The sequence below is a fragment of the Gnatocerus cornutus genome, chromosome 9 (genome assembly GCF_029298725.1).
Source record: "Gnatocerus cornutus isolate USDA-ARS CGAHR chromosome 9, icGnaCorn1.1, whole genome shotgun sequence".
NCBI lineage: Eukaryota > Metazoa > Arthropoda > Insecta > Coleoptera > Tenebrionidae > Gnatocerus > Gnatocerus cornutus.
The window spans coordinates 3,084,977-3,110,338 of NC_142241.1; the positions used below are offsets into that span (position 1 = coordinate 3,084,977).

Here is a 25,362-nt window from a genome sequence, read left to right on the forward strand (position 1 = left end):
CTTTATCGAGCTGTCCCTAGTAAAGAGCTACATTTCATAATCGTAATACAGAGTGAATCTTTTAAATATTAATCAAAGGTGGCTTGCTTTTTAGTACGTTGGTCTTAGCGAAATCCCACAGTAATTTAGGGGTTGACACATGAGCGTAGAATCAAATGGGGTCAGCGGGCATAATTTCATTATTTATGTGCCGGTATACAGGGTGATTGTGAAATAGAAGCGGAAAAAAGACGTTTTCGGTGATTTTTATTAATTTTAAAGTAAAGGTAAAAATTCCAAAATCCCGACCTTAGTCGGCGCCACTGATATGCATAAAATAATCTTAACAACAACGAAGAGCATTTTGTTCGTTAATAATGCACCTATGCATAGTAACCTTAATAACCTTAGTAATCATTGGCGTAGCATGAAAATTAGAACCAATTTCTTTTATTTTTTTCTTAAAACTGAGAGCAATTTCAAAAACAAAACCTGCCAAATTCCTTCATTTACACTATGCTCCAATGGATTTTTTTTCCGCCTCTATTTCAAAATCACCCTGTATAATAGAAAACACCAAACTGATATTTGCTTTTGCGTCATCAATGAACAAACCAGGCGAGCAGCATAAAATGAAGCCACATTTTGCACAATGAAAACTAATTTGTTTAATGGCGAAATGTTGCTACATGATACGCCAATGCCAATGAGACTAATATTACTAGAGGATGAAAAGGTGGTGGTGGGAATGTTTTAACAAGAGCGCCATGTTGGAAATAGTCTTTCTTGAAATGTATGCAACCAAATTTGATTTGTACTGATTAAACAATTTATTTCCATGTTTTTAAAGATACGGCTCAACCACATCAATAGACAGTTTAATTTTAAATTGTCGGGGGAAAGTTTTAGACAAAAATTAACCAAAATTGATTTATTTAAACACCAGTAATAATAAATTCAATCAATTTGATATCACTTTTATTCTTTCTATTGAGAGCGGTTCAAATTTTATGCAAAGTTTTGGTCTACAGCATGTACAAATTAAACAATAAACAAAAAAAATTTTTTTTTTCGTAATTTAAGAAGACCTGTGTATCATCATAATTGTTGCGGTTCATTTGTTTTGCTACCAATTTTTAAATCAAGTAGCTTATGACTTTGTAAGTATTAAATTTTTTTGTTTTCAAAACGAAATACTTTACACTGCTTAAATCCAATTAACTCCAAACTAATGTAAAAAGAACGAATTTTTGTGAGCGCAAAAGTTTGCATCAAAGTTGGCGCTCAGATAATTTATGATTTATGATCTGCATAATAATTTCTTTTATTTAATCGTTTTAAAATTTTCGTTTTTCTTGATATTTATTATAATAAATTTAATACGTTAATATCATAAAAAAACCTGCAAAAACAATCTCTTTTCTATATTTTTTAACTATTTTTCAAATTGACATATTATGGTTTTACGTGATACGAAGGTAAAAAGGTAAAAAAATTGTTTTGTACTTTGTTTAGATCACATTCAAAAAGGGCAGATAAAATTAGTTTGAATTTATCCGGCAGTGTCATAATTAGTATAATATTTTTTTAAGTTTATTTAAGTTAATCAAAATATTGAACTGTTTATCAATTGTTGATAAAAAATAATAATGAATTTGTTTCTTTTCATAAAACAACAGTTTTATTTACTTATCTTGTATGCACCCCCTTATTAGTAGGCAACCCCCATTTACACTATGCCCAAAACACAGCATTTGGCTATTTCCAATATGGCGCTATTTCATAAACAGTTTTGGTTACCCACTCTACCATCTTTTCATCCTCTAGTAATATTAGTTTCAACTCTCTGCTCCAAGGTAACTGTCATGAATCTGTCATCTGTCAAATTTAATTTTCATTCTTGATTAAACAGATTGCGACTATTAGAAAAAGTTTTAGCCGTATTTGGTAGAATGATCCATTATTATGGGTCAACAAGAACATCTCGATAACTTTTATTCTTGCGAAAAATTTAATTTTTTCCAACTTGTGCAAAATCGTCTATTGTACAAGGTGTTTATAAATGTTTCTAGCATCAAGGGTGGCTCTGGAATTCCTGTCGTGTACTACTTTGCCGCTTTGTTTTTATACTGAACTAACTATTTTGAAAATTATTTATAATGTTATTTACGTTAATGACGTTTCAGTTACGATTTTTTTGTCCAAGTTTTTAATTTTCAAGTTTCAAACCACAACTCGAACAGTTTTCTTCTCAAAACTTACTTTGCTTTGTGATTGAGGTTAACTACAAATGTCAGTTGAAAAAATTAAACGCACATTTATAATAAGCGGCAAATTTCTTTGAGATTTCATAGCCACCCTTGATGCTAGAAACATTTATAAACACCTTGTATGACTAGATATCCAAAGAATTACCCTGTAATAATAAATATATACATAATTGTAAAGTCGTCAAAGTTCTTTGAATCCAGTAGGTCCTTTTTAGAGTCTTCTTTCCAAACCTTTTGCTTCCTTCTAACTCATGTTTTTCTTCTCTAAATGCGTGGAGATAATTTTTCAGTGCTTGATCGCCCCCAAGTTTGCTTGGCCATAAAAATGTTTGTATTGTATATGATAGCATTACCTCCAATAACATTAACTGTTTTGCATAGAATCAAATCTCCATAAGTGAAAGGCGAGAGGACGCATTGTTGGGACTCTAAACTCGACGTATAGCGTAAAGTTAGTTACAAACAATAAATCAACAGAATAAAATGTGAAACTTTTACAGTTTCCCGTAATGAATGTCCAAACCAAGACGTAGCAGCACACCCGATCAAAACCCTTTTATAATCCAATAAAATAACTAAACAGCCGCAATCTGTTCACTTCTCTATTTGTCCATTCAGTTTAAACTTCCAGCTGGAAATACTTCCTGCATTTCATGGTAATTTGCTTTGATTGCCGACACTTTTTTTTCAACGTTTATGATGTCTGCTGACACAGAAAATGTGAGCGGCCTATAAAAACTACTTCGGCGCCTCCATTGTCTTTGACTCTGGACATATAAGAGCAGAATACTAATTCTTGCACGTTCGGAGAAACAGCACAAAAAATAGTGAAACGTCCAAACGGCTTGGAATTGATAGCAGGTAACGTGGGAGGCGTGGATACCTTTTTTGGTTCGATCGCTCATGTGTTGACTAATTCTTTGATGTCGCAACAACGTTACGTGAGTAATTTGGGCGGACTCGAGAAGCGTTTTTACACAGCGGAAAATATGCAACAAATTCAAAAAGGATATTTTTCGAATTTGCCGCTTTAATAGGTCCATTAGAGTTCTCAATTTGGAGTCGTTTATAAAATCCGTTTTTTTTTTAAACAACAACACCGCAATCTTCCCCTGGATTACAACCGGCAACGTTGCCTAGGAAGATTTTTGGTGAGAAAATAGTTGTCAAATTTTTGACATTTCTGAAAATTAGGCAGTGTTTCCGTTAAAAACGTTTCTTTTACAGCCTGTTGGATTGCAAATCAAATGATTTAATAGTGAAAAGACTCGGCACAGCCTGAAAGCCCGTTTTGTGTAATCAAATTGTCAATTAGGCAGCTAACCTATTTGATTTTATCACCAAAAAGTCACCATCGACGACGTTGCCGGTTGTAAAGTGGTGGGAGATTGCGGTGTTGGTGGTTTTTTAATAAAAAACGGACTTTATAATGCATTCACGATCTTTTTAGACCAGAGTAGGCCATGTTTTTTTTCTTTTTGTTGGCTACAATGACTGACAGAGGTGTTTTTTTTTACTGTCACATCAGACATGTGTCTTTCATGCATGCAAGTTTGCCACTTTTCTGATGCCGGAAAAATCGTGTGTTTCCTTTTAATCGTGAAAGTAACAGTTATTTAAAGGCTTTATCTTCAAAATATTGCAATAAAATGCCTAAAGTGATTTCGTTTTCGAACAAAAAATGTGCTACTTGCAGTTTCGAAAAGATCGGCCTGATCTAAGACTGGAACAAATGATCTGAGGTGTTACAAATATATTTTTGGTAAGGTACAAAGTCCCGTAGACGTTTGTTTTGAAAATATTTTTAGGTGCGGCGTGCAACCGTTTCCAAAGTTCTGGACACCAAAGATGAAAACTTTTGGCTGATAAGCGGCAACAATTAGAATTTCATGCCGAGAAAACAACACTTTTCAAAATTATTAAGTCTATGAGTTACAAACACAGAGAAGTGAACGATCACAAGACTTTATGTAAACAAAAACAATTCAAATTCTAAATTGCTGCACTTTTTAGTTAACGAAATTCGCCAAAGTTTGCTTTTAGTGTGAGATTCCATAACATATAACCCTGGGTCAAATGCTAATTCGATAAAAAATTTGTTTTTAAGGTTTTATGACTAGAATCAAGACCTGGCAGAAGTGCTTCTTGAGAATGGTAAACTTTTTGCCATTGGAATATATCAGCAGTAATGTCTTCCATTATTTGTTGCATTTGTTGAAAAATAATTTCAAAATTTTAGATAAAAATTCAATAAAATTATCAAGTTTTGAATGTTCGGTTCAAACTGGCAACAGAGGAAAGGTTTCAGACACAATTCATAACCAAAAAAAGGTGACAACTCCAATCGACAGAACGAATGTCAATCATTTTCAGGAAACTTTAGCTCACAAAGGTTGACTACCAACCAAGTTACCTTGCCGCGGTCTAAAAAGATCGTGAATGCATTATAGGTATAGTTTGTAGGGTGAGAGTATGAAGCCTGGAAACAGAAGAATAATCTAGGTCACGTGATTGGTGGCAAAATGCGTCGCGAGCTGATGGCCGCTGCGCGGTAGCTACTGCGCAGCTTTTAAAACTGCGCGCCACAGCGAGCCAATAAAAACACTCACGGTCGAAAGCCCACCAGGGAATCTGTCGATACTGTCAATGATGACTTTTTGTTTTGTTGGTTATGGTCACATTTTGTTGATGACAGAAAAGTGTTTCTTTACTTTATCTACGTTATATGTGAATATTTGTCTAAATATTCCGATTATTTTATGGTTAATTCCGCCATTAATAAAAAACTATGTTGGTAATTTTTTAAATTAATTATTTTTTGTTGTGTACAGAAGTACGGCTTACACCGAGGCTCACGCGTTTTAGGATGGCAAGAGTTGTTGCAGCCGAATAGTAATGAATTGTGCTTTAGTCACCGTTCGCAACTAAACGTTTCGAATTCAACGTCAATCAAAAAATGTGAGCGCGCTTTTACTGCGCATCTACCGCTCTCGCCATCCCAAAGCGCACGACTTGTACACATAATGTAAGAAATTAAAATGTATCGAATGGCATGTTAAAATGGCTCGAGAATTTCCATCAGCAGAAGCTTTGCTTTTGCAATTTATTAAACAGCAAAGATGAGCACGTCATGAGTTGACCATGTGATGCCCAATAGCCAATAGCAGAGAAGATGCGCAGACGCTACCGCGCAGAGCCCGGCAAGCTCGCGACGATTTCTGACTCGCGTTTTTCGACGCGCGGCATAGAAGATTGACCTTCTGTATACATATCTCCTTGGGTGAGAGATTGAATGACAGAAAAGTCACTAAATCTACGCGATAAAAAGTTTACCATACGCGCGAAATTTAAAAGAACAAAATAACCCCAGTTACTGACAACCCTGTCAACCCATTTCGCGTAGGAATTTAGTGTTTTTAGTGTATTTTGTAGCATAATTTGCTGCCAACCTATATGTCAACTGTCGAAATATCCCAATCTCTCACCGGATATGCTATACTATATTTCAGAATTATTGACATCTCGGTAGGCCATGTCTGTGTAAAACACATCTAACAATGTAAACGACTTTTTGCATTTTGGTTCTAAAACCGTCAATGTAACATTTTGAGGTTATGAAGTAAATTACTTTTTTAAGAGAATGGAAGATGCATTTTATCATTAAATTACGTTTATTGAATTTAGGTAGTATTTTTGAATCTTTTTATTGTCCCAATTATTTCAGGGTAATGGATAATACAGGGTGGGCCAACGAAAACGAAACAGAGGCGTTTTGAAGCACTTACTGGTGGAATTTCCAAAAACACTAAGACAGGTCAATTTTAGTTGTAAAGGGGACTCACAACACAGTATTTACAACTTTTTGCAGTCAACTCCCTTTGAGGGGGTGAAATTAACCCCTTCATTTTTAAAGATAGGTGTAGGACATGGCACTTTTTTTGAAAGGCCCATTGAAGACCTTTACAGTGATAATTTTTTTTTATTTGCCCTTTTTGTTAAAATGTATTTTTCAACTTTGAGGTGATTTCCACCCTGTTGATAGGGTTATTCTAAATAATACAAAATTGCTATTGTTTTTGAAATGAAATGTACGTATTTTAGTGCTATACATACCTGGTTATGTTGATAGATATGTACGTAAATTCATCGCAACTGTTTAGTTCTAATATTTTTTTATAGGGGTTAGATATAAAAAATAATAATTTTATAATTGTAAAGGTCTCCAATGGGCCTTCAAAAAAAGTGCCATGTCCTATACCTATCTTTAAAAATTAAAGGGGTCAATTTCACCCCCATCGGGAGTTGACTGCAAAAAGTTGTCATTACGTGTGTCGTATGTCCCCCTCACATCTAAACTTGACCTGTCTCAGTGTTTTTTGAAATTCCACCAGTAAGTGCCTCAAAACGCCTCTGTTTCGTTTTCGTTGGCCCACCCTGTATATTGACCTTTGCAAGTTTTGGGGGTTGTTCAGAGTTATCAGAAATGTTTGAAATGTAATCTCCGTGATCTTTGAAGACTTTAATTGTACTTCCCTTTATTCTAAGTACAAAGCAAATATTTAATAATAGATATTTTAATCAGATTCTGAATCTACCATCATAATGAATCAGATTCTAAGTTGATAATAATTGGTGGAATGGCATTCACATCCTGAGTACCCATATACAGGGTGTCCCAGAACTCATGCCTAGCCGAAAACCGGGCATATCGGGAAAAGCCGTGAATGTGTAAATTGCTGAAAAAAAAGTTCCAACTCCAACAGACACTGAGAAAAGACATGACAAAGTTGACCAATCACAAGGCCGCGTGGGAATGGTCTGGAAAATACACTCACGTGTTGCTAAGAGACCAGTTTAAATTTTCTCCTTTGAATTTTGTATAAATAATCTGGTCCACTGTAAACTTAATTGATGTTAAAATGACAGACTTCAATAAATCAGTTAACTCTTTGAACTTAGGTGCAGAAACGGCTCAGCGTACTTTAGGGATTGACTAGAGGCTTGAAGACCCCTGGTTGACGAGCGATGAATGACAAATGACAAGGCGGCAGGAGAATTGACACAGTGGAAAGCCAAGTGGAGTGTGTCAACGGCGTTTCTTTCGGTTTCCCTCACTTGCTGGTTTCCTAGTTGGTGTTTGGTATTAACAAATATCTTAACAAGGCTCAAGATGTACTCGGCGACAGAATGCCTTGAAATGTGTATTATTTTTGGAGAGTGCGATAGAAATTCGGTTTTAGTAGCAAGAACGCATCGAGAACGTTTTCCAGGTCCGGACAACAAAACGATTCTTTGTGTTATTTTTTGGGCTAGACAGACTGGTCAGATATTACCAGATTGACGCGCCGTTGGTGAAACACCAAGTCAAGCCAGAACTGCTGAAAATGAAGAAGCCGCTTTGGAAGCAGTTGATGAAGACCCCACGCAAAGAATCCGAACTGTGGAATGCTAGTTAGACATCGGAAGATCTTCTGTACAAAGAATCCTCGCGACTGATCACAGGCACCCGTACCAGAGTTTACATTTACTCCCTTAGGATTATCCGGTCAGAAGAGATTTTTGCGAATGGCTTATCAACAAAAGCCGCTGATTTCTTCGTCTGGGGTCGCTTCAAATATGTTATTTATGTAGCGCCGCTAAATACTGAAGCGGAGCTCAGACAACGCATTCAGGGAGCTGTGGATTGCATCACGCATGAAATGATTGAAAATTCATGTTAAAGTTTGGTTAGAAGAGGTCATCTGTGTGTCCAAAATAATGGTGGTTTGTTCGAGTATTTGATGTAACTGTTACACCATGTGCCTTGTTCTGTTTCTTGTTGTAATAAAAGGTTTTTTTTAGAACTGCCATTGTGTTGTTTTCATTTGTCAAATTGACATTAGACGTCAGTTAAAAAAATGTAGTGGACCAAATCAATTTATCCTGTTTAAGATTAAATTATGAAACCTAGCAACCTTAATATTATGTGTGCTTTCGCTTCTGGGATTGGTCATTTTCGTTAAGCAATTTCCCAATTTTGATGCACATCAGGACAAAACAAATTGCATTTTTGGCTAGGGCGTGAGTTCTGGGACACCCTGTATTTTTCACAATCCCGCATTATTTCGTCATGGGTGTGCTTAGTAAAATTTACCCATTTTTCGCCAGTGCATTTTTGGAGGGCTTCACGCCAAAGATTTACTACTCTGCCTTTTGCTCCAAATTTTCCCTGAATTCGTTGGTTATAATATGTTTTGCAAAAGCCCCAAGTCAATTCAATAGGGTTGTATTGGCAGTTATAAGCTGGCAGCCTTAGAACTTGATGACTCTCTGCTCTCAAAAGTTCATCAATTTCATATTTGGTGTAGTTATCATTCACTTTGAAGGGGAGAACTAAGTCCAAAAGCTGCTTTTTCTTGAGTGCTGCTTTATTCCATCTTTTGATGAAGAATTTGTTGGCACTTTTTCTAATTTTGCTGAGTGGTAAGGGGCATTGTCCATTATTATGACACATTTGGTGTACCGTCTTCCTTCGCTCTTAAATCTTGATAGTATGCCTTTTGGATTATTCTCTAATACCCATTGACGAATTTGACTTTCATTTTCAAACACCCAGGTTTCATCCAAAAACACAAAAATTGCATTTTGCTTTGATTCAGTTCCAAATATCTGGCGCAAAAACGAACTCTGCTTAGAACATTTTGTTGTTTTTCAATAATGATACTCCTTCTATCAACTTTCTTAAACTTATATCCAATTTTTTTGATCAGTCTATAAAGGGTGGTTTTACTTCCAATTCCAATAAGTCCAATTTTTCTTTGGCATACTCAAAAACTGAATCAAGGTTAATATATTCATTACTCTTGATTTTAGCAAAAATGTGGTCATTTAATGCTTCTTTAAATCCATAATCATGACAAATGGCTTTCCGTCCACTGCTTATTTTAGGTTGTAATGATTCACCAGCTGCCTTTTTAGTCAGTATTCGCTTTACAGTTGACGACGACACCTATTTTTTTAAAGAATATTATGTGAAAGTAATAATAATGCTTATACAACTTCTTACTCGAAAGACTAAACTGACACGTTCAATGCTGGCAGAAGCATTGCCCGAATCTTTGAAAAATTCTTCATAACAACGACAAATTACTCCACGTTCTCTTGCAGTTATAGTATATCCGGTGAGAGATTGGGAGATTTCGACAGTTGACATATAGGTTGGTAGCAAATTATGCTGCAAAATACACTAAAAACACTAAATTCCTACGCGAAATGGGTTGGCAGGGTTGTCAGTAACTGGGGTGTGTTCATAAAGTGAGACGTCTGTTGGAGCGCGTGACGTCAGAGTGATGGGATTAACACTGAGATTCGCCAGAGTGTTGTTGCGTTTATGAACGGTTTCTTTGGTTATTTAAATGTTCGACTAATTGGTACATCACCTACATACAAAACGCAATTTTTGCGAAAATTTATGACTAAAACTATGCCAAATTTCCGATATCGATTTCTCGCTTATTTTTTAGAGTAAACTTAAGTTATTTACATCATTGTACGCAGAATTTTACGCAGTAGTAGACAATAGTCGATTTTTCGCGAAAAAAAAATCCGACTCAAAAGATGAAAATTTTTCATTTGTTTTTATTTTTGGCCATAATTCGTAAACTATTTGTCCGATGGATCTCAAATTTCGCCAGTAGATAGATTTCGAGCTCCTCTTTCGACTGATGTATAATTCAAAGCTATTACACGTCATTTTCACAAATAACTGAGTTATGGCCGTTTGAAATTTTGGGTTGTCGCCAGAGAGCCAAATTTTTGAAGGTTCAAAAAAGTTTGTGTTCGATTTCTCGGAAACTATTTCAGATATTGAGATGTGGTTTGTGCCATCGTTTTTTTTGCGATTTTTTACATAAAAAGTTTTTAGATTTTTTTACAGTCGAAATTTGCAAATTTCCGCAAAAATTCACGGCTAAAACTATGCGAAATTTCTGATATAGAAATCTCGCTAATTTTTTAGAGTTAAGTTAATTAATTTTCCGCAGATTTCAAATCTGGGATTTAAATTCAGATCCGACAACAAATAACTGAGGTATGGCCGATCAAAGTTTCGGAAAGTTAATTTTCATTTATCCTCATTTTTTCTAATTTTTAAAAAATGTATTTTTCTTAAACAAAAAATTGAAGCACAATTTTCAACGGGGTGCGGAGACCTGTTTTCAGGTTCTAAGAGGTGTGCCTTACTTGAAAGGTTAAGAAACAATTATTTATGGCAACAAACATTTGACGTGCATTTGAAATGCAAGTCATTGTGCATGCGGAGCGTTTTTTATCGGGTTTCTGAGTCCGGCGATTTTCGAGCACTCTGTGCGTTCTTAGCGTGGTATTTATGAACGCTCAAAGTCGAGTGACAGAAAGCAATGCGTATCTTTATGAACGCTTTTGTGTCACATTTTACACACAGTGATTTTTATGAACGCAGCCCTAAGGCTATTTTGTCATTTTAAATTTCGCGCGTATGGTACACTTTCTATTGCGTAGATATAGTGACTTTTGTGTCATTCAAACTCTCACTGTACGAACTATAGTCGCGCTGAATTTCTCTCAATTTTTTTCACTTTTGTCAGACTAAAATTTTTTTAACATTATTTTAGGTTATACAAACTATCAGTCAGTATATTTACCGTTTAGAAAAACTTGCAACGAAAAGGTGTCTTGACAGTTTTTTTTTTCAATATTACAATGAATTAAACAAGAACCAACAAAATAATCAAAACTCAAAAGCAGTAGAAATCGTAAAAAAACGTATTGTCTAAATTTGACATTTGACGTGACACACATTACATACACATTTTGATAAATATAAATCTAAAAACACTAAATACGCTGATATTAGAAGATTCTGCCAACATAAATTTGAATTTCCAAGGCACACTGAGATGTCAATATTTCTGAAATATATAGTATATTCGGTGAGAGATTGGGAGATTTCGACAGTTGACATATAGGTTGGCAGCAAATTATGCTACAAAATACACTAAAAACACTAAATTCCTACGCAAAATAGGTTGACAGGGTTGTTAGTAACTAGGGTTATTTTGTTATTTTAAATTTCGCGCGTATGGTGCACTTTTTATTGCGTAGATTTAGTGACTTTTCTGTCATTCAAACGAACTATAGTACAAGGTGTTTATAAATGTTTCTAGCATCAAGGGTGGCTATGCAATATCAAAAAATTTTGCCACTCATTACAAATGTGGGTTTCCATTTTTCAACTGACATTTCCAGTTAACCTCAGATATGGAGCAAAGTAAGTTTTGAGAAATAAACTGTTTTAGTTGTGGTTTGAAACCTGAAAATCAAAAACTTGGACACAAAATTGTAACTGAAACGTCATTCACGTAAATAACGTTATAAATAATTTTCTAGATAGTTATATTCACTATGAAAACAAAGCGGCAAAATAGTGTACGACAGGAATTCCAGAGCCACCCTTGATGCTAGAAACATTTATAAACACCTTGTATATATTCACAAAACAAAAGTTACTATGGTTGGCGATAAAAAATAACCCTAAACGGAACAGTTGGTGAGATTGGTAACCAAATGGGCATTTGACAATTATAATGCCAAAATTTCAAAATAAAATCTTTAATTTTGACTCAATCTGCAAGAAACCGTAAGAAATAGATAATTTCTGCATTGGGAAGTTTCAACAAGTCACTAAGAAGTTCTCCAAGGTAAACTAAAATTAAACAAACTGAACTGACGTTGACAACAAACTTCAAACTACAGTCTTATGAAATGATGATTGAAAAGTACACTCTGATTTTACAGAAATCAAAGGTCACTTGATTTTTATGTTTTGTGAATGGATATTATAAGAGAACTCAAAGTAGGAAATTTTGTTTTTTAAGAATTGGCAGAACTAATTAGTCTGGCTGTCACCCGTTTCCTGTCAATTTCACCATTACGGATTATACGATTCGTGTTTAATAAATTGCTGCGTAAATAAAAAATGTATCAATAGAATTGAATTGTCCTTTGCGACCAACAATATATGTACCTAAATGTAATAGATGTGCATGCAGGTTGTGAGGTTACGTTAGGTGAAACTCCATAAATGTCAAATTTTAAATATAATTTGAAAATCAAGTGACAAGTCGTGGTTACAAAACCATTACCAATCGTGTAACACGAAAACTCGTAAAATTGGAAAATTTAAATTTTTTATTAAAAAAGGGTGCAAATTCGAAAAAATAGTATCGCCTACGGCTCGTTTTGTACACCGGGAACTCGTGCACCAAATTGGCCATTATAAAACACGTTCTTTAATATACTATTTTCGAATTGTAGATTTGAGATGATCGCTCTGAAAGAATCTTCTTGTATTTCTTACCGTATTTATGGCAGCACTGAACCCCGCCTGACACGATCCTTGTCGGTGGTAACCCCACTGATCTGAAACAGAAAAAATCTATTTCAACTTATTAATTTCAAGTACCGCGTTAATAATGGCAAGTGGGAACTTTAACTAGATAAGTAGAGAGTCTGGGTCCGACGATGCTTCACTTTATCTGTTTATCTATACTCTGACCGTTGCATCAAACGTCAAGAGGCTCTGGAATTCTATGTAAACATCTTGTTCCCAAGGCGGGGGCGCTCCGATTATGTACTATAAAAAACATCAAAAACATACAAGCGAAATTATTTATGGACACGGTACGGTAGCGATGGGGCGTCCATTGTTCTAGAGATGGACATAAATAACGTAAATTTGAATCGATGCAACGTCGCAATGAATAATTTGATTTTCAAGATGAGCGATTTACGACGTTTTTTGATCAGGTCGGCTGTGGAAAACAGAACGTACGTAAAAAGTTTTCCACGGCAGCCCTTGATCGCACTATTTAAGCCAACAATAATCCTGTCTCGGCGAACTCTTTCAAATTTGTGTTGATTTATTAAATATGACACGCTTCACTTAGCTTAATTAGTTACATGTGGTGTTTGTATACACAAACAAATGTGCTCAATTCCCCTGACAAATGTTGTGACTTCAGGAAGTTGTTAGTATTCGGGGTAGAGCAGAGTTTAGATTGGGGTAGGTTTAGTTGGGTCGTCATGGAATAATACGTGAGTGGCGTTCTAAAACTGACTAAAAAGCCGAGAAAATTTATGAATGAGTTGCAAAACTCTGTTGTAAAACCCAATAGAAATTTTGGTATTTTTACTACTGGACTAAAGTGTCCACTCTCCTGTGTAAATTTTCGAAAATTTTTGGGTGTAAATCAGGCTTTCAATTCCTTAAAGAGAAAATTAGGGGAAAATTGAATGTAGCGATTTTTGAGGTTAACACGTTGTCAAAGTTGAGTGTATTAATCAATAACTAATTAAAAGTTTGTTGCAACAGAATGATTTTAATAAAGATTTAACAAGTTTTGGCAATGTTGTGAAAATCGTCAAGGTCAAATGCTTTTGCTGCCAATTGTTGCCGATAAAAATCACTAAGGGCTGCTGCCAACTTAACTTTTTAATGAGTCGACCGATAGTAATGAGCTATGGTATAAATAAATCATACTACAGTTGGTTTAGGTTGCAAATGTCCACCCAAGGTCATGACCTTGGTGCACAGCAATTATCATATAAAAATTGACAAATGTCAACCTCTGGAGGGACAATGGTGCCAACAGTTGTCATCTTAAAATTTCCCTAATTTATAAAGATTTCAACTCTAAATAAAAGAAATATCTGTCAAACCAGACGTTTGCAACCTAAACTTTGGTTTAACATAAACAAAAGAAAATTTGTATTTGACGGTTCTACTGTTGCACATGTCAAGGAGGTTTGAAACAAAAATAAGCGAATAAAACAAATGAATGACAACATTCACATATTGCTTGCTTATTTAAAACATCCATATATTATTGCATTTTCAGATTCTACATCCAAATTAAGGGTGACTTTATGTGCAATGTGCTATACTTAAATTGAACCATTTTAGAGATATCTTAATTTTTGTAAAAAAAAATAGCACAACAGAAGTGAAAATTTCTTTTCGAGATACCTAAATACCTTATAATCTATAATCGCAACGTTAATTGGAAAATAAACAATAAAACAAATAATAACATACAATACATACTCCTATTAAAAATATGGAAAAAAGAAGTCTTATTACTCTTTTGTTTCCATTTTTTTAAGCATGCTTTGGAATGGTAACAATTCAGTTTTACGTAGATCTTTTATTTATCAAATTGGTAGTCTAATAGAAAATAAAAAATTCTCAAAAATTTTTGTGGAAATATTTTTTTTGTAAAGCCGGTTTGACACTATCATATTTTTTCTCAAATTTTCTTTCAAATTGACGTGAAAGATTTGTCAAAAAATTAATACAGAAAAATGTTTCCTGTTTGCTAACCTGTTTTTTTTTAGAAAATGTTTTTCATTTTTTTTTGCAATATGCAAATTTAATTTATTTTTTTTTAAATTGAGATATTTCAGAAATGATACAATTTAGTATATAGAAAGTAATCTTTAATTTGCTATGCGGAATATAACAAGTTGACTGGCACTTCCGGCATAACCGGAAGTGTCGCGTAAGTGTGAATCTATTCGATTCGTCTTATCCGCTTACTTTTGTCCCTAAAATTCCAAATTCTTATCATTTGCATTTTCTGAGAAAAAGGGCAAAACGTATACAGGTGTCCCAGAACTCCCCGAGAATAAAGGTTGAACCGAAATTTCGAAACAAAAATTTGTTAGCTTAAAATTTTCCATCTGCATCGTTCTATGGGTCATGACTTCTGGGACAGCCTCTATATACGTTTACAATAGTTAAAGGGTTAATTATGAGATTTTAAACCGTTTTAATGTTTAATGATAAATATTAAATGAATAGAAAAATGTTGCCAAGAGCTTCAACTCATTGGTCCAAAAGGTAGAGTTTGTTTAGGTTGCAAATGTCCACCTAAGGTCACAATTTTTAAAATTTACATTGTGTAATTCGTTCCTGTTGCAAATGTTGCAACGCCAGTGTTGTTTTGGGGTACTAAAGACGATCGTCTATACTAGATCTACTAAAGTCCGTTTTTTTATTAAAAAACCACCAACACCGCACTCTCCCACCAGTTTACAACCGGCAACGTCGTCGATGGTGACTTTTTGGTGATAAAATTAAATAGGTTAGCTGCCTAATTGACAATTTGATTAGACAAAACGGCCTTTCAGGCTGTGCCGAGTCTTTTCACTATTAAATCATTTGATTTGCAATCCAACAGGCTGTAAAAGAAACGTTTTTAACGGAAACACTGCCTAATTTTCAGAAATGTCAAAAATTTGACAACTATTTTCTCACCAAAAATCTCCCTAGGCAACGTTGCCGGTTGTAATGCAGAGGAAGATTGCGGTGTTGGTGGTTTTTTAAAAAAAAAACGGATTTTACTATCAGTCCACTCATTAAAAAGTTAAGTTGGCAGCAGCCCCTAGCGATTTTCATTCGTAACAGTTGGCAACAAAAGCGTTTGACCTTGACGCAACTGTGGCATGCGTAGAAGCTAATCGTCTTGCACAACATTGCCAAAACTTGTTAAATCTCTATTAAAAACTTCCTACTGCAACAAATGTTTAATTAGTTATTTATTAATACACTCAACTTTCACGTGTTAACCTCAAAAATCGCTACATTCAATTTTACCCCAATTTTCTCCCTAAAGATTTGAAAGCCTGATTTACACTCAAAAATTTTCGAAAATTTACACAGGAGAGTGGACTGATAACAATGTCATTATAATGCGTCGCAATTAAATTTGTTTTACCGTTTTTAAACAGCATTCGCATCTGAGGAAAAATTGACTTCCCTTGAAACATGTTTAAGGACTCGCACTAATGAATTATGTAACTTTGACGCACTACAACTTTCACAAATGTCAAATTCTGGGAGAGCCAATCATGTCATCTTAAAAATTAAAAAATTAATTCATCAAGATTCCAACCTTAAATAAAAAAAATACTGTCAAAGTGGACACTTTCAACCTAAACCAACTGTAAAGTTCTTTTTTTTTTTTCTAAAAACACCAACACTGCATTTTTCTACTACTTTACAACCGGCGACGTCGTCGATGGTGATTTTCTGGTGATAAAATGAAATAAGTTTGTTATCCAATTGACAATTTGATTACACATTTCGGCCTTTGAGGCTTTTCACTATTAATCCGTTGATTTGCAATCCGACAAACTGTATAAGAGAGACGTTTTTAACTAAAAAAATGCGTAATTATTAGAAATGTCATTAATTTGACATTTGTTTTCTCACCAGACAATCTCCCTAGGCGACGTTGCCGGTTGTAAATAAGAGAAAGATTGCAGTGTTGGTCTTTTTTTAATGAACTATACACCCTCATAGAGAGCTCCATTGTAATTAGTAGAGTTCCTCGTGTTCAAATTATTTATAATCACTGTAAGAACAGATTGATGCTCACCCCATCTGTTTTTCGTCGAACCGTTTTTTATGCTAAATTAGGTGCATTCACACTAAATATCATTCCCTAGTTAATAACCAGAAGCTCATATTTAGACTACGGGAAAATAAACATTGGGGTGCGTAGACGTCTAACTGCCTTAGTGCCATTGCCCTTCGATACATGAATATTTTTAGTTTCAGTTCATGTGGGGTGAAATGGAAACCGCAAAATTTAACTCAAGAATCGCATAATGCTGTTAAACGACTAAAATGACTTCATTTCTGCTCCAAAAGCAAATAAAAATGTTTCCAAAGTTAGGAATTCAGGTGCGCCTAAAATAACTATTGTCGCAGTTATGTCATTTTTACATTAATCATTCCTCGGACACCTCCGCAGTATTTAAGCAAACCGCACTGGTTACTTCATTTCCATGATTCACGTTGATTCACTAAAACGTTTGTCATCACCTACCAAATTTAATGCATGGTAATAAGAAATCCGGAAGTTTTGCTTTTAGTGCTTTCTACAGTCATCTGCTCGCCAGATGCGTCTAAAGGCACGTGCATACCGGATTTTATTTATTAATTAATTCTACGAAAGCGTGAAATGACGAGAAACACGAATTTACGTGAGCACCGGAAATTTTTTCTCTTCATATCTAGGTTTGATAAGTTTGTTTTTGTTTACTTCATTTCGTCATTAATATATCGGGTGATCAATTAAAAAGGGAAAAAGTGAGTTTAGATCGTGCAAAGATACTAATAAATTATTACGCCCCACTACCAGAAATAATAATTTTTTTTTCATAAATTTTACTTATGAGGTTTAGTTTAGATACCTGAGTGATCCTACATAAAAATTTTGAAAAAAAATGTTTGTCTTCTATTTTTTCTAAGCTATCCTATACGGACAGATTAAGGATAAAATTTTGAAAATTTTTGCATACGCTCATAGTTGACAAAGCTCTAGAAGCTGACGCAAAAATTTGTTTTTTATCACTGATGGTTTTGGCGTCGCGACGCTTCAAAAATGTAATTTTTAGTTAATTGTGAGGGTTTGTAATATCAATCCCTAATTTAATTTTTTTTCAATATAAATGTGTTAAAAATATCTCAGTTGTTATTTTAGATTCAAGGCAAATTGTCTTCAAAATTTGAGGAAAAAAATGCTGTTTTATCAAGTTAGTTTCCAATTTCATTACGTCAAAGTTGGGAACTACGTTTACACCCATCTGTCAACATCTTGTGTCACAAATGACATCTATTCTTTGGCTCGCTTTAGATTGTAACAAAAGTCTAAATTGGTGAAATTGTCACTTTGTCGATGTAAATTAACGATTTCTGGTGTCCATAAAGTGCAACATGCCCGTGTTAATCAAAAATAACTTTTATAAGAGTGAGTGAAAGGACTAGTGAAATTTTGGTGTAAACGTAGTTTGCCGATGCGCTGACATAATTTTGAAAACTAACTTGATAAAACAACGTTTTTTTCGCAAATTTTAAACAAATTTGCATTAGATTTAAAATAAAAACTCAAATATTTGTATCACAGTTATATTGAAAAAAAATTGAATTCGCGAATATTTCCGCAAAAACTTAAAAATTGCTAAAAATTATACTTCTTAGGCGTCGCGACGCCAACCAAACCATGATAAAAAACAAATTTTTGCCTCAGCTTCTAGAGCTTTGTCAACTATGAGCGTATGCAAATTTTCAAAATTGTAACTTTAAAATTAAAGACGATTTTGGGGGTGGACACAATTTTTTTTTCATAAATTTTCCCCTCACCCCTTATGTTAGGTGCAACCCTTAGAGTCTGAACTTCATAGTTTCGCAACAATTCTTCGAAAATCAAAAGCGGCAAAAATTTTGTGGAATAGATTATATAAAATTTGTGAATAGATGATTGTTATCATTATTGTGATAACCGCCCTGGCCAACTTTTCATTTTCTAATTTAAATGGATATTTATCTGGTAACCAGTCGTATTGTTCAATCCCTCTCAAAATTGGTAAGAATTTTTTTAATACATGATTTTGAGTGTCCGGCTTTTTTTCCACTACCTCTAGCCTTAAAGGCTTATTTGGAAAAATTTGAGATTGAAAACTTGCTCATTCCATCAAATGGGTGATCATAAGTACCTCTTTGCAACCCTATGGTTCTAAGTGTAATAAATTTTAAACTTTTGCGACCCATAAAGTTTTTTAAAAAATGCTACGAGTTACATTAGACATTTGGAAGTCTTTTTGATCGACCAGTGTAAGCACTAAAGTAAATTCTCACCCCCACATTTGCCCTTTTACTTTAATTTTAAACCGACATAATAAAAGAAACTGGAAACTTGGCGTCTTGGTGAGTTTATATACCTGAGATAATCAGATTATATCATCCATTTTTATCCAATGTCCAAGAAAGTCTCATCCCCTCATTAGCCCTTTCTTTGCAGTTTATGAGGGTCAAAAATCAAATATACCGAAAAAACATTGAAACTTCCGGTAATCCAGAATTCCTACACGTGTTTTGAATGTTGTGTCTTGATTATTGTTATCGGTCAACTCTATTAAGTATAGCAATCAATAAATAGACGTCTAAAATCAGATAGTTTCAAAAATTAATGATAATTTATAATCATTCATCGCTTTATATAAATTAATGTTGATAATGAATTATGATGAAAAAGAATCATTTTAAAAAAAATTTCCTGTATTCATATGATTAAAAATAATTGTAATTGTACCTAAAGTTTCAAATAACTGCTCTATCAGAATGATAAACGCTAGCTACTTTGAGGAATTTCATTGTTTCGATTTGTAAGACTGACCAGCTGGGTAAAAATATTTATTACGGTTCATTTCAAGGCAGATGAGACCCAACCACTTGAGCGTTATTATGTTTATAGGGGTTTGCGGTAAGGTGGCTGTAAACGATTTAACAAGTCAAAGCCATAACCGCACTAGAGCGTTTGGTAAACTGTACCTGCTTTTGTTACCAACGCTCCATTCCCTTGTCTGAATATTTAGAGCTTTTTCGCTACAGTTTGATTTTGATAAAAGCTTGATTGGTGATGAAGTCACAAGTAACAGTCAAAATTTTTACACACCGGGAAAATTACTTCGTGTATTAAATCAGTAATTTCACAAAAACCAATCCTAGTGTAAAAAATGCAAAACAAGTCAACTTTTAATTTTAATTGCGAAACTTTTGAATTTATATTTGTAAAATCATTTAGTTTTACAACTAGCACAACATACATTTTTATACAAGTAATTTTGGTCGTTGGTATGTCATCATTTTTATAGTCTTGACACAATTTGCGCCATATTACAATCATATAAAAATAACTGTTAGTGACAATTTAGACCACAAAATGTGTTATCTTTTTTAAAAAACGTAACTTTTTAACAGAAATCGGTTTTGAGCAGATTCAAGATCTATTGGCGTGTCTAATCAAGTCAGTGACGCAAAATTGCGTTGACGCAGTTGCTAAAGTAGCATCACTTTGATTGGGGTTGCTAAGGCGCAACTGTGATTTGGAATGCCGCAAGTCAACATGAAATCGGGCCCTAATTTGGTTAATGATGTTGAACAACATCAAATTTTGCAAAAATTTGTAAACGTAGAACTGAAAACACATCAGAACTTGTTGACTCTATTCTATTCAAGTCTTTAAATCTAAATGCCAAATCGATAAAGCATGACAAAATATTTGAAAAAATTGCGAATGCAGATTTACAAAAAAAGAAAACTTAATTTCTATACAACCATTTTATTCATAGGCAAAATTATGTGTTTTTTGGGTGCTTCAACAGACGGGCTCGTAGATAAAAACACGATTGTTGAAATAAAATGTCCATTTGCGGCTTACAATTTAAATCTTTCCCCTGAGAAAGGAATAGTACAATTATTTTTTTGTTATTTACTTAAATTATATCGTCTTTTACGGCATTTTTATGTTTGTATTTTCTATGCATGTGCTTTTAAATTGTCACTCACTATCTTTATCTTTTCAATAATAAAATAACTAAGAAAGTACAGAATCTATTTAGAATTCATAGACGCAATCGTATTTTCTCATTTATTTTACTTCGAATGCTTAGTTACCAAAAGTTCATAAGGTTAAGTAAATTTAGGCGATAGTTGTGGTCAAAGCAGAAGAATTGTTACTTGTGTTCGTATAAAAAGAAGAGTAATTAGCATTAAGATAATTGTGTTTAAAATTTGAGAAAAAAACGCTGCTTTATCAAGTTAGTTTTCAAAATTATGACGGCGCAGTGGCAAACTACGTTTACACCAAAATTTCACAAGTCACTTCATTCTCTTTTATAAAGGTTAATTTTGATTAACACGGGCATGTTGCACTTTATGGACACCAGAAATCGTTAATTAACATCGACAAAGCGACAATTTTACCAAGTAAGACTTTTGTTACAATCTAAAGCGAGCCAAAGAATAGATGTCATTTGTGACACAAGATGTTGACAGATGGGTGTAAACGTAGTTCCCAATTTTGACGTAATGAAATTGGAAACTAACTTGATAAAACAGCATTTTTTTCTCAAATTTTGAAGACAATTTGCATTAAATCTAAAATAACAACTGAGATATTTTAAACATATTTGTATGGAAAAAAAATTAAATTAGGGGTTGATATCACAAACCCTCAACAATTACCTAAAAATTACATTTTAAGGCGTCGCGACGCCAAAACTATCAGTGATAAAAAACAAAATTCTGGGTCAGCTTCTAGAGCTTTGTTAACTGTGAGCGTATGCAAATTTTGAAAATTTTATCTTTAAAATTAAAGATGATTTTGGGGGTGAACGGAACCTGTATAGGACCTATTATTATATTTACGACCTATTATTACTATGAAAAAAGCAGAAAATATGTACAAAATATGTGGCTTTGTTAAGAATGAACCTTACATGTAATAATCCATAAGTCAAATTGTATATTCAGTTTTTCATTTTACAGCAAAAAAAATAAATACGGTGAAGTGACAAATGCACTGAAATCCAAGGTTTTTCAATATTTTTTTGCTAAAAACTGAAACAACCATTTGCTTGAAAAAAAAAATGGTTATGGAAAGTCAAAAGGCAGTAGTTTATGGTAAAAATTAAAACATACAGAAAAAACAATTCTAAAGTACTTTAAAAAAAATTGTAAACTGGCTGTCCTATATATAGGACACTGGGCGGTAATGGGTTAATCAATTACAGTTATAACTTACATGTTCTGCAAGGGGAATATTCATTAAAATTAGCGAAGAATCCGTTTGATACGTAGCATGTTCCCACGGGATCTCTGCGGGCGCGACCATTGGGAAACCAGGTGTAGCGTGGGGCACAAGCCTGAAAAAAAGAACGTAATAAGAATCAATAAGAATAGAAGAACGTAATAAGAATCAAGTTACAAAGTGTCAGAACAATTTTTTAATTGTCCCATGACAGTTCATGACAGGCAGTGTCAAAATCTCCAATGTTACCAACCACTAGAGACCACTGCATTTGATTTTTATATTTAGAATTGAATGAATCAAATGTGTAAATGAAAACAGTGGAAAAAGCCGTTTTGTTTTAAGCCTAACGGTGATATAATGTTTGTACCATGTAAGACTTAAATAGTACTAACAGCTTGTCCATACCTGTAAGTTCTTCGCAATCTCGACTAAATTAGAACATACCACAAGCTCAACATTCCTTGCGGTCTTGCATTTAACTCCAAGAACTGTCCCAGCTTCAACCGCATATAATATTAGCAGTGTGAATTTGTTGATTTTAGTTTTAGTTTTAGCAGATGTTGGGTGATTTTCCCTGTCGCGAAAAATTCGCTGTCTGTTTATACAGCGGTACACGTTTAGTCTTTATTGTATGTAAAACACGCCAGAGATTTGTAAACATTGTCAAGACACGTAGAGCCAATACCAATGAAAATCAACAAAATGTCGGATGCCGATGCGAATAAATCTCGAGATCGATTTGGGCATGGTTCAAAAAATCGACAGCGACATGGCTATTCAAAAGCCCTATTTGTAAAACAATGCTATGTTGGCGGCGAATTTCGACGATCCATCTTCGGACGAGTTTCATGGTTTTTTTGAATATTTGAGATCGCGAAATGGGAATTGAGTGTACCAGGTGGCCGGAGAAGATTGAGACCACGGGCAATAGAATACGTTTTATGAAAACTTGTATTTTCCTGCTCTCCGGAAGTTTCAAATTCAATTTGGTTAGGTCATATTTTGACAGCAATTTTTAAATTTCTACAAGGTGTTTATAAATGTTTCTAGCATCAAGGGGGGCTTTGTCATGCGCTTTGTTGTCATAGTGAATATAACTATGTTCACAATTATTTAAATGTCACTTACGTCTACTACTTTTCAGTTACGGTTTTGTGTCAAAATTTTTCGATTTTCAGGCTTCAAACCACAACTTGAACAGTTTGTTTTCAAAACTAACTTTGTTCAATGATTGAGGTTAACTACAAATGTCAGTTGAAAAATCTAAACTCACATTTCTAAAGAGCGGCAAATTTATTTGACATGTCATAGCCACCCTTGATGCTAGTAACATTTATAAACACGTTGTAATGTTATTAGGATATTAGTAAAAAATTGAGCTAAAAAATTAAAATTTCAATTTCCCGCTGAAAATTTTGAAGGTTGTGAAACTGCGAAATAAAAATCTGTCACTGTGTAACGTCCCTTTGTGCCTAAACTAACCTTTTTACTGCAAATACAACACACAATTAGATTTAAAAAGTATTGTTAGTTTATTAGTCCAGTGTTCTCAGATCAACATAAATGATGTCTAGATTAAAACCTAAAAATCCCTAGAAAATTCCTAGGCAGCATGAATTTCATACGTCAAAACATTCTGGAAAATACAGTATGACCCAATAAATTTTTGTTCAGCCCTTTTGTGGAAAACAAAAAAGGCTGAAAACGTATGGCGTAGGGAACTTCGCATAATAAATTTGAGTTGTCATTTGGCTGTCATTAGTGTCATTACTGTCTTAAGTGAAAAGCAGTTCACCGTTGGAAAAGGCTTTTGCTATCGAGTCCTATTTAAGAAATGGTGCCAAAATGTAAATGAAAAAATGGGTGGACACAATGAATCACCCTAAAAACATTGAGTTGTGTTTTTGAGACTGAAAACTCATGTGCGTGTGCAACCACTTTTAACATTTTTGTATTAAATACACTTGTTTTTTGTTCGCTTATTTGTTATTTATTTGTTTAGAGAAGCAATTGCACGTTGCACTACTGGTGTTTTTTATCCATGTTGTTTTTACACTGTTTTTAGTAACATAACCTCAAACTTCGGCCTCAACATGTTAACGGTTTTCACAAGAGCGCAGACGGCCACCAAAAACTCAAATCTCTTCAATACCAGTTTGAATTATTATCAAATACTTTACAACCAATAATCAGGTTGACAGCTGCAGATTGTTTCAACTAGGACCTACGTTTTCCATGTCTTTTGTTTTTCAAAGAAGGGCCGATCAAAAAATTTTTTGGATCATACTGTACAAACGTAGCCCGGTCAAAATAGACATTTCAAATAACAAACATTCCGACAGAGTTGCCATTTTGGTAGAGACCTTGGCTACACCTATAGAAATAAAGTGTCAAAAGTCCCTATAGGTCCCATGTGTGCTAAAAAAGTTATTCAATGTGAAAGGCCAAAATTTTCGGTTTTTTGGCTTTTTCTTGAAAACGGTATGTTTTATCAAAAATTTAGCCCAAATAAAAATTGTAGATCATCACATTATCTACAAAAATGGTCGTTCTGCTTTTTTTCCTAACAATTAGCATTCCTAAGATATCGCCGTTCTAAAAGTTGAAGAATTTACATTCTATCTGGTTTCCATAAAAAGAGCAGTACCTAGGAGCAGTAAGCAGATTTTGATGAAATTTGCAGAAAGGCTTTATTTCAGCATAAAATTGAAATCATGAAAATTTCATCAAGATATTTCAACTGGTTATGTTTTCCTGAGTGCTTCTTGCTTCTTGTACTTTTAACTCTTTAACTGTTGTAAACGTGTTTGCCATTTTTCTCCGAAAAAAATATGCTATACCTAAATTGCATTATTTCTGAATTATATTAATTTTTCAAAAAAAAATTATTTCCACAAACATTTTTGAGAATTTTTTTTTTCTACAAGGCGTTTATAATATAAATGTTTCTAGCATCAAAGGTGGCTCCGGAATTCCTGTCATGCACTATTTTGCCGCTTTGTTTTCATAGTGAATATAACTATCTTAAATTTTTTTTTATAATGCTGCTTACGTCAATGACGTTTCAATTACAATTTCGTGTCCAAGTTTTTCATTTTCAGGTTTTAAACCACAACTAACAGTTTATTTCTCAAAATTTACTTTACTCCATGTTTGAGGTTAACTGCAAATGTCAGTTGAAAAATTGAAGCTCACATTTGTAATGAGCGGCAAATTTTTATAACATTTCATAGCCACCCTTGATGCTAGAAACATTTATAAACACCTTGAATTAGACTAAATTTGTTTATAAAAGATCCACATAAAATTGAATTGGAGTTTTTGTTATTTAATCACTATTTTTATGTATATTTTGACCTTACTAACGAAAAAAATGTCTTTTTTAATCAATAATAGAGCTCTACAAAAAAATTGTTCTTGTCCTAAAATTTACTTTA

General features: G+C 33.9%; 1 protein-coding gene across 2 annotated transcripts in view; it reads right to left on the bottom strand.

Moving 5' to 3' along the window:
* if (integrin subunit alpha inflated) overlaps positions 1 to 25,362 on the bottom strand; it is an 87,976-nt gene that overhangs the window by 12,342 nt on the left and 50,272 nt on the right. For both annotated transcript variants that reach the window (XM_088044796.1, XM_088044795.1), the window contains exons 4-5: positions 21,917 to 22,037; positions 12,625 to 12,686 (exon numbers count right to left, since the gene is read on the bottom strand). In XM_088044796.1, the coding sequence (XP_087900922.1) occupies positions 12,625 to 12,686; positions 21,917 to 22,037 (183 nt within the window). The remainder of the gene's footprint in view (positions 1 to 12,624; positions 12,687 to 21,916; positions 22,038 to 25,362) is intronic.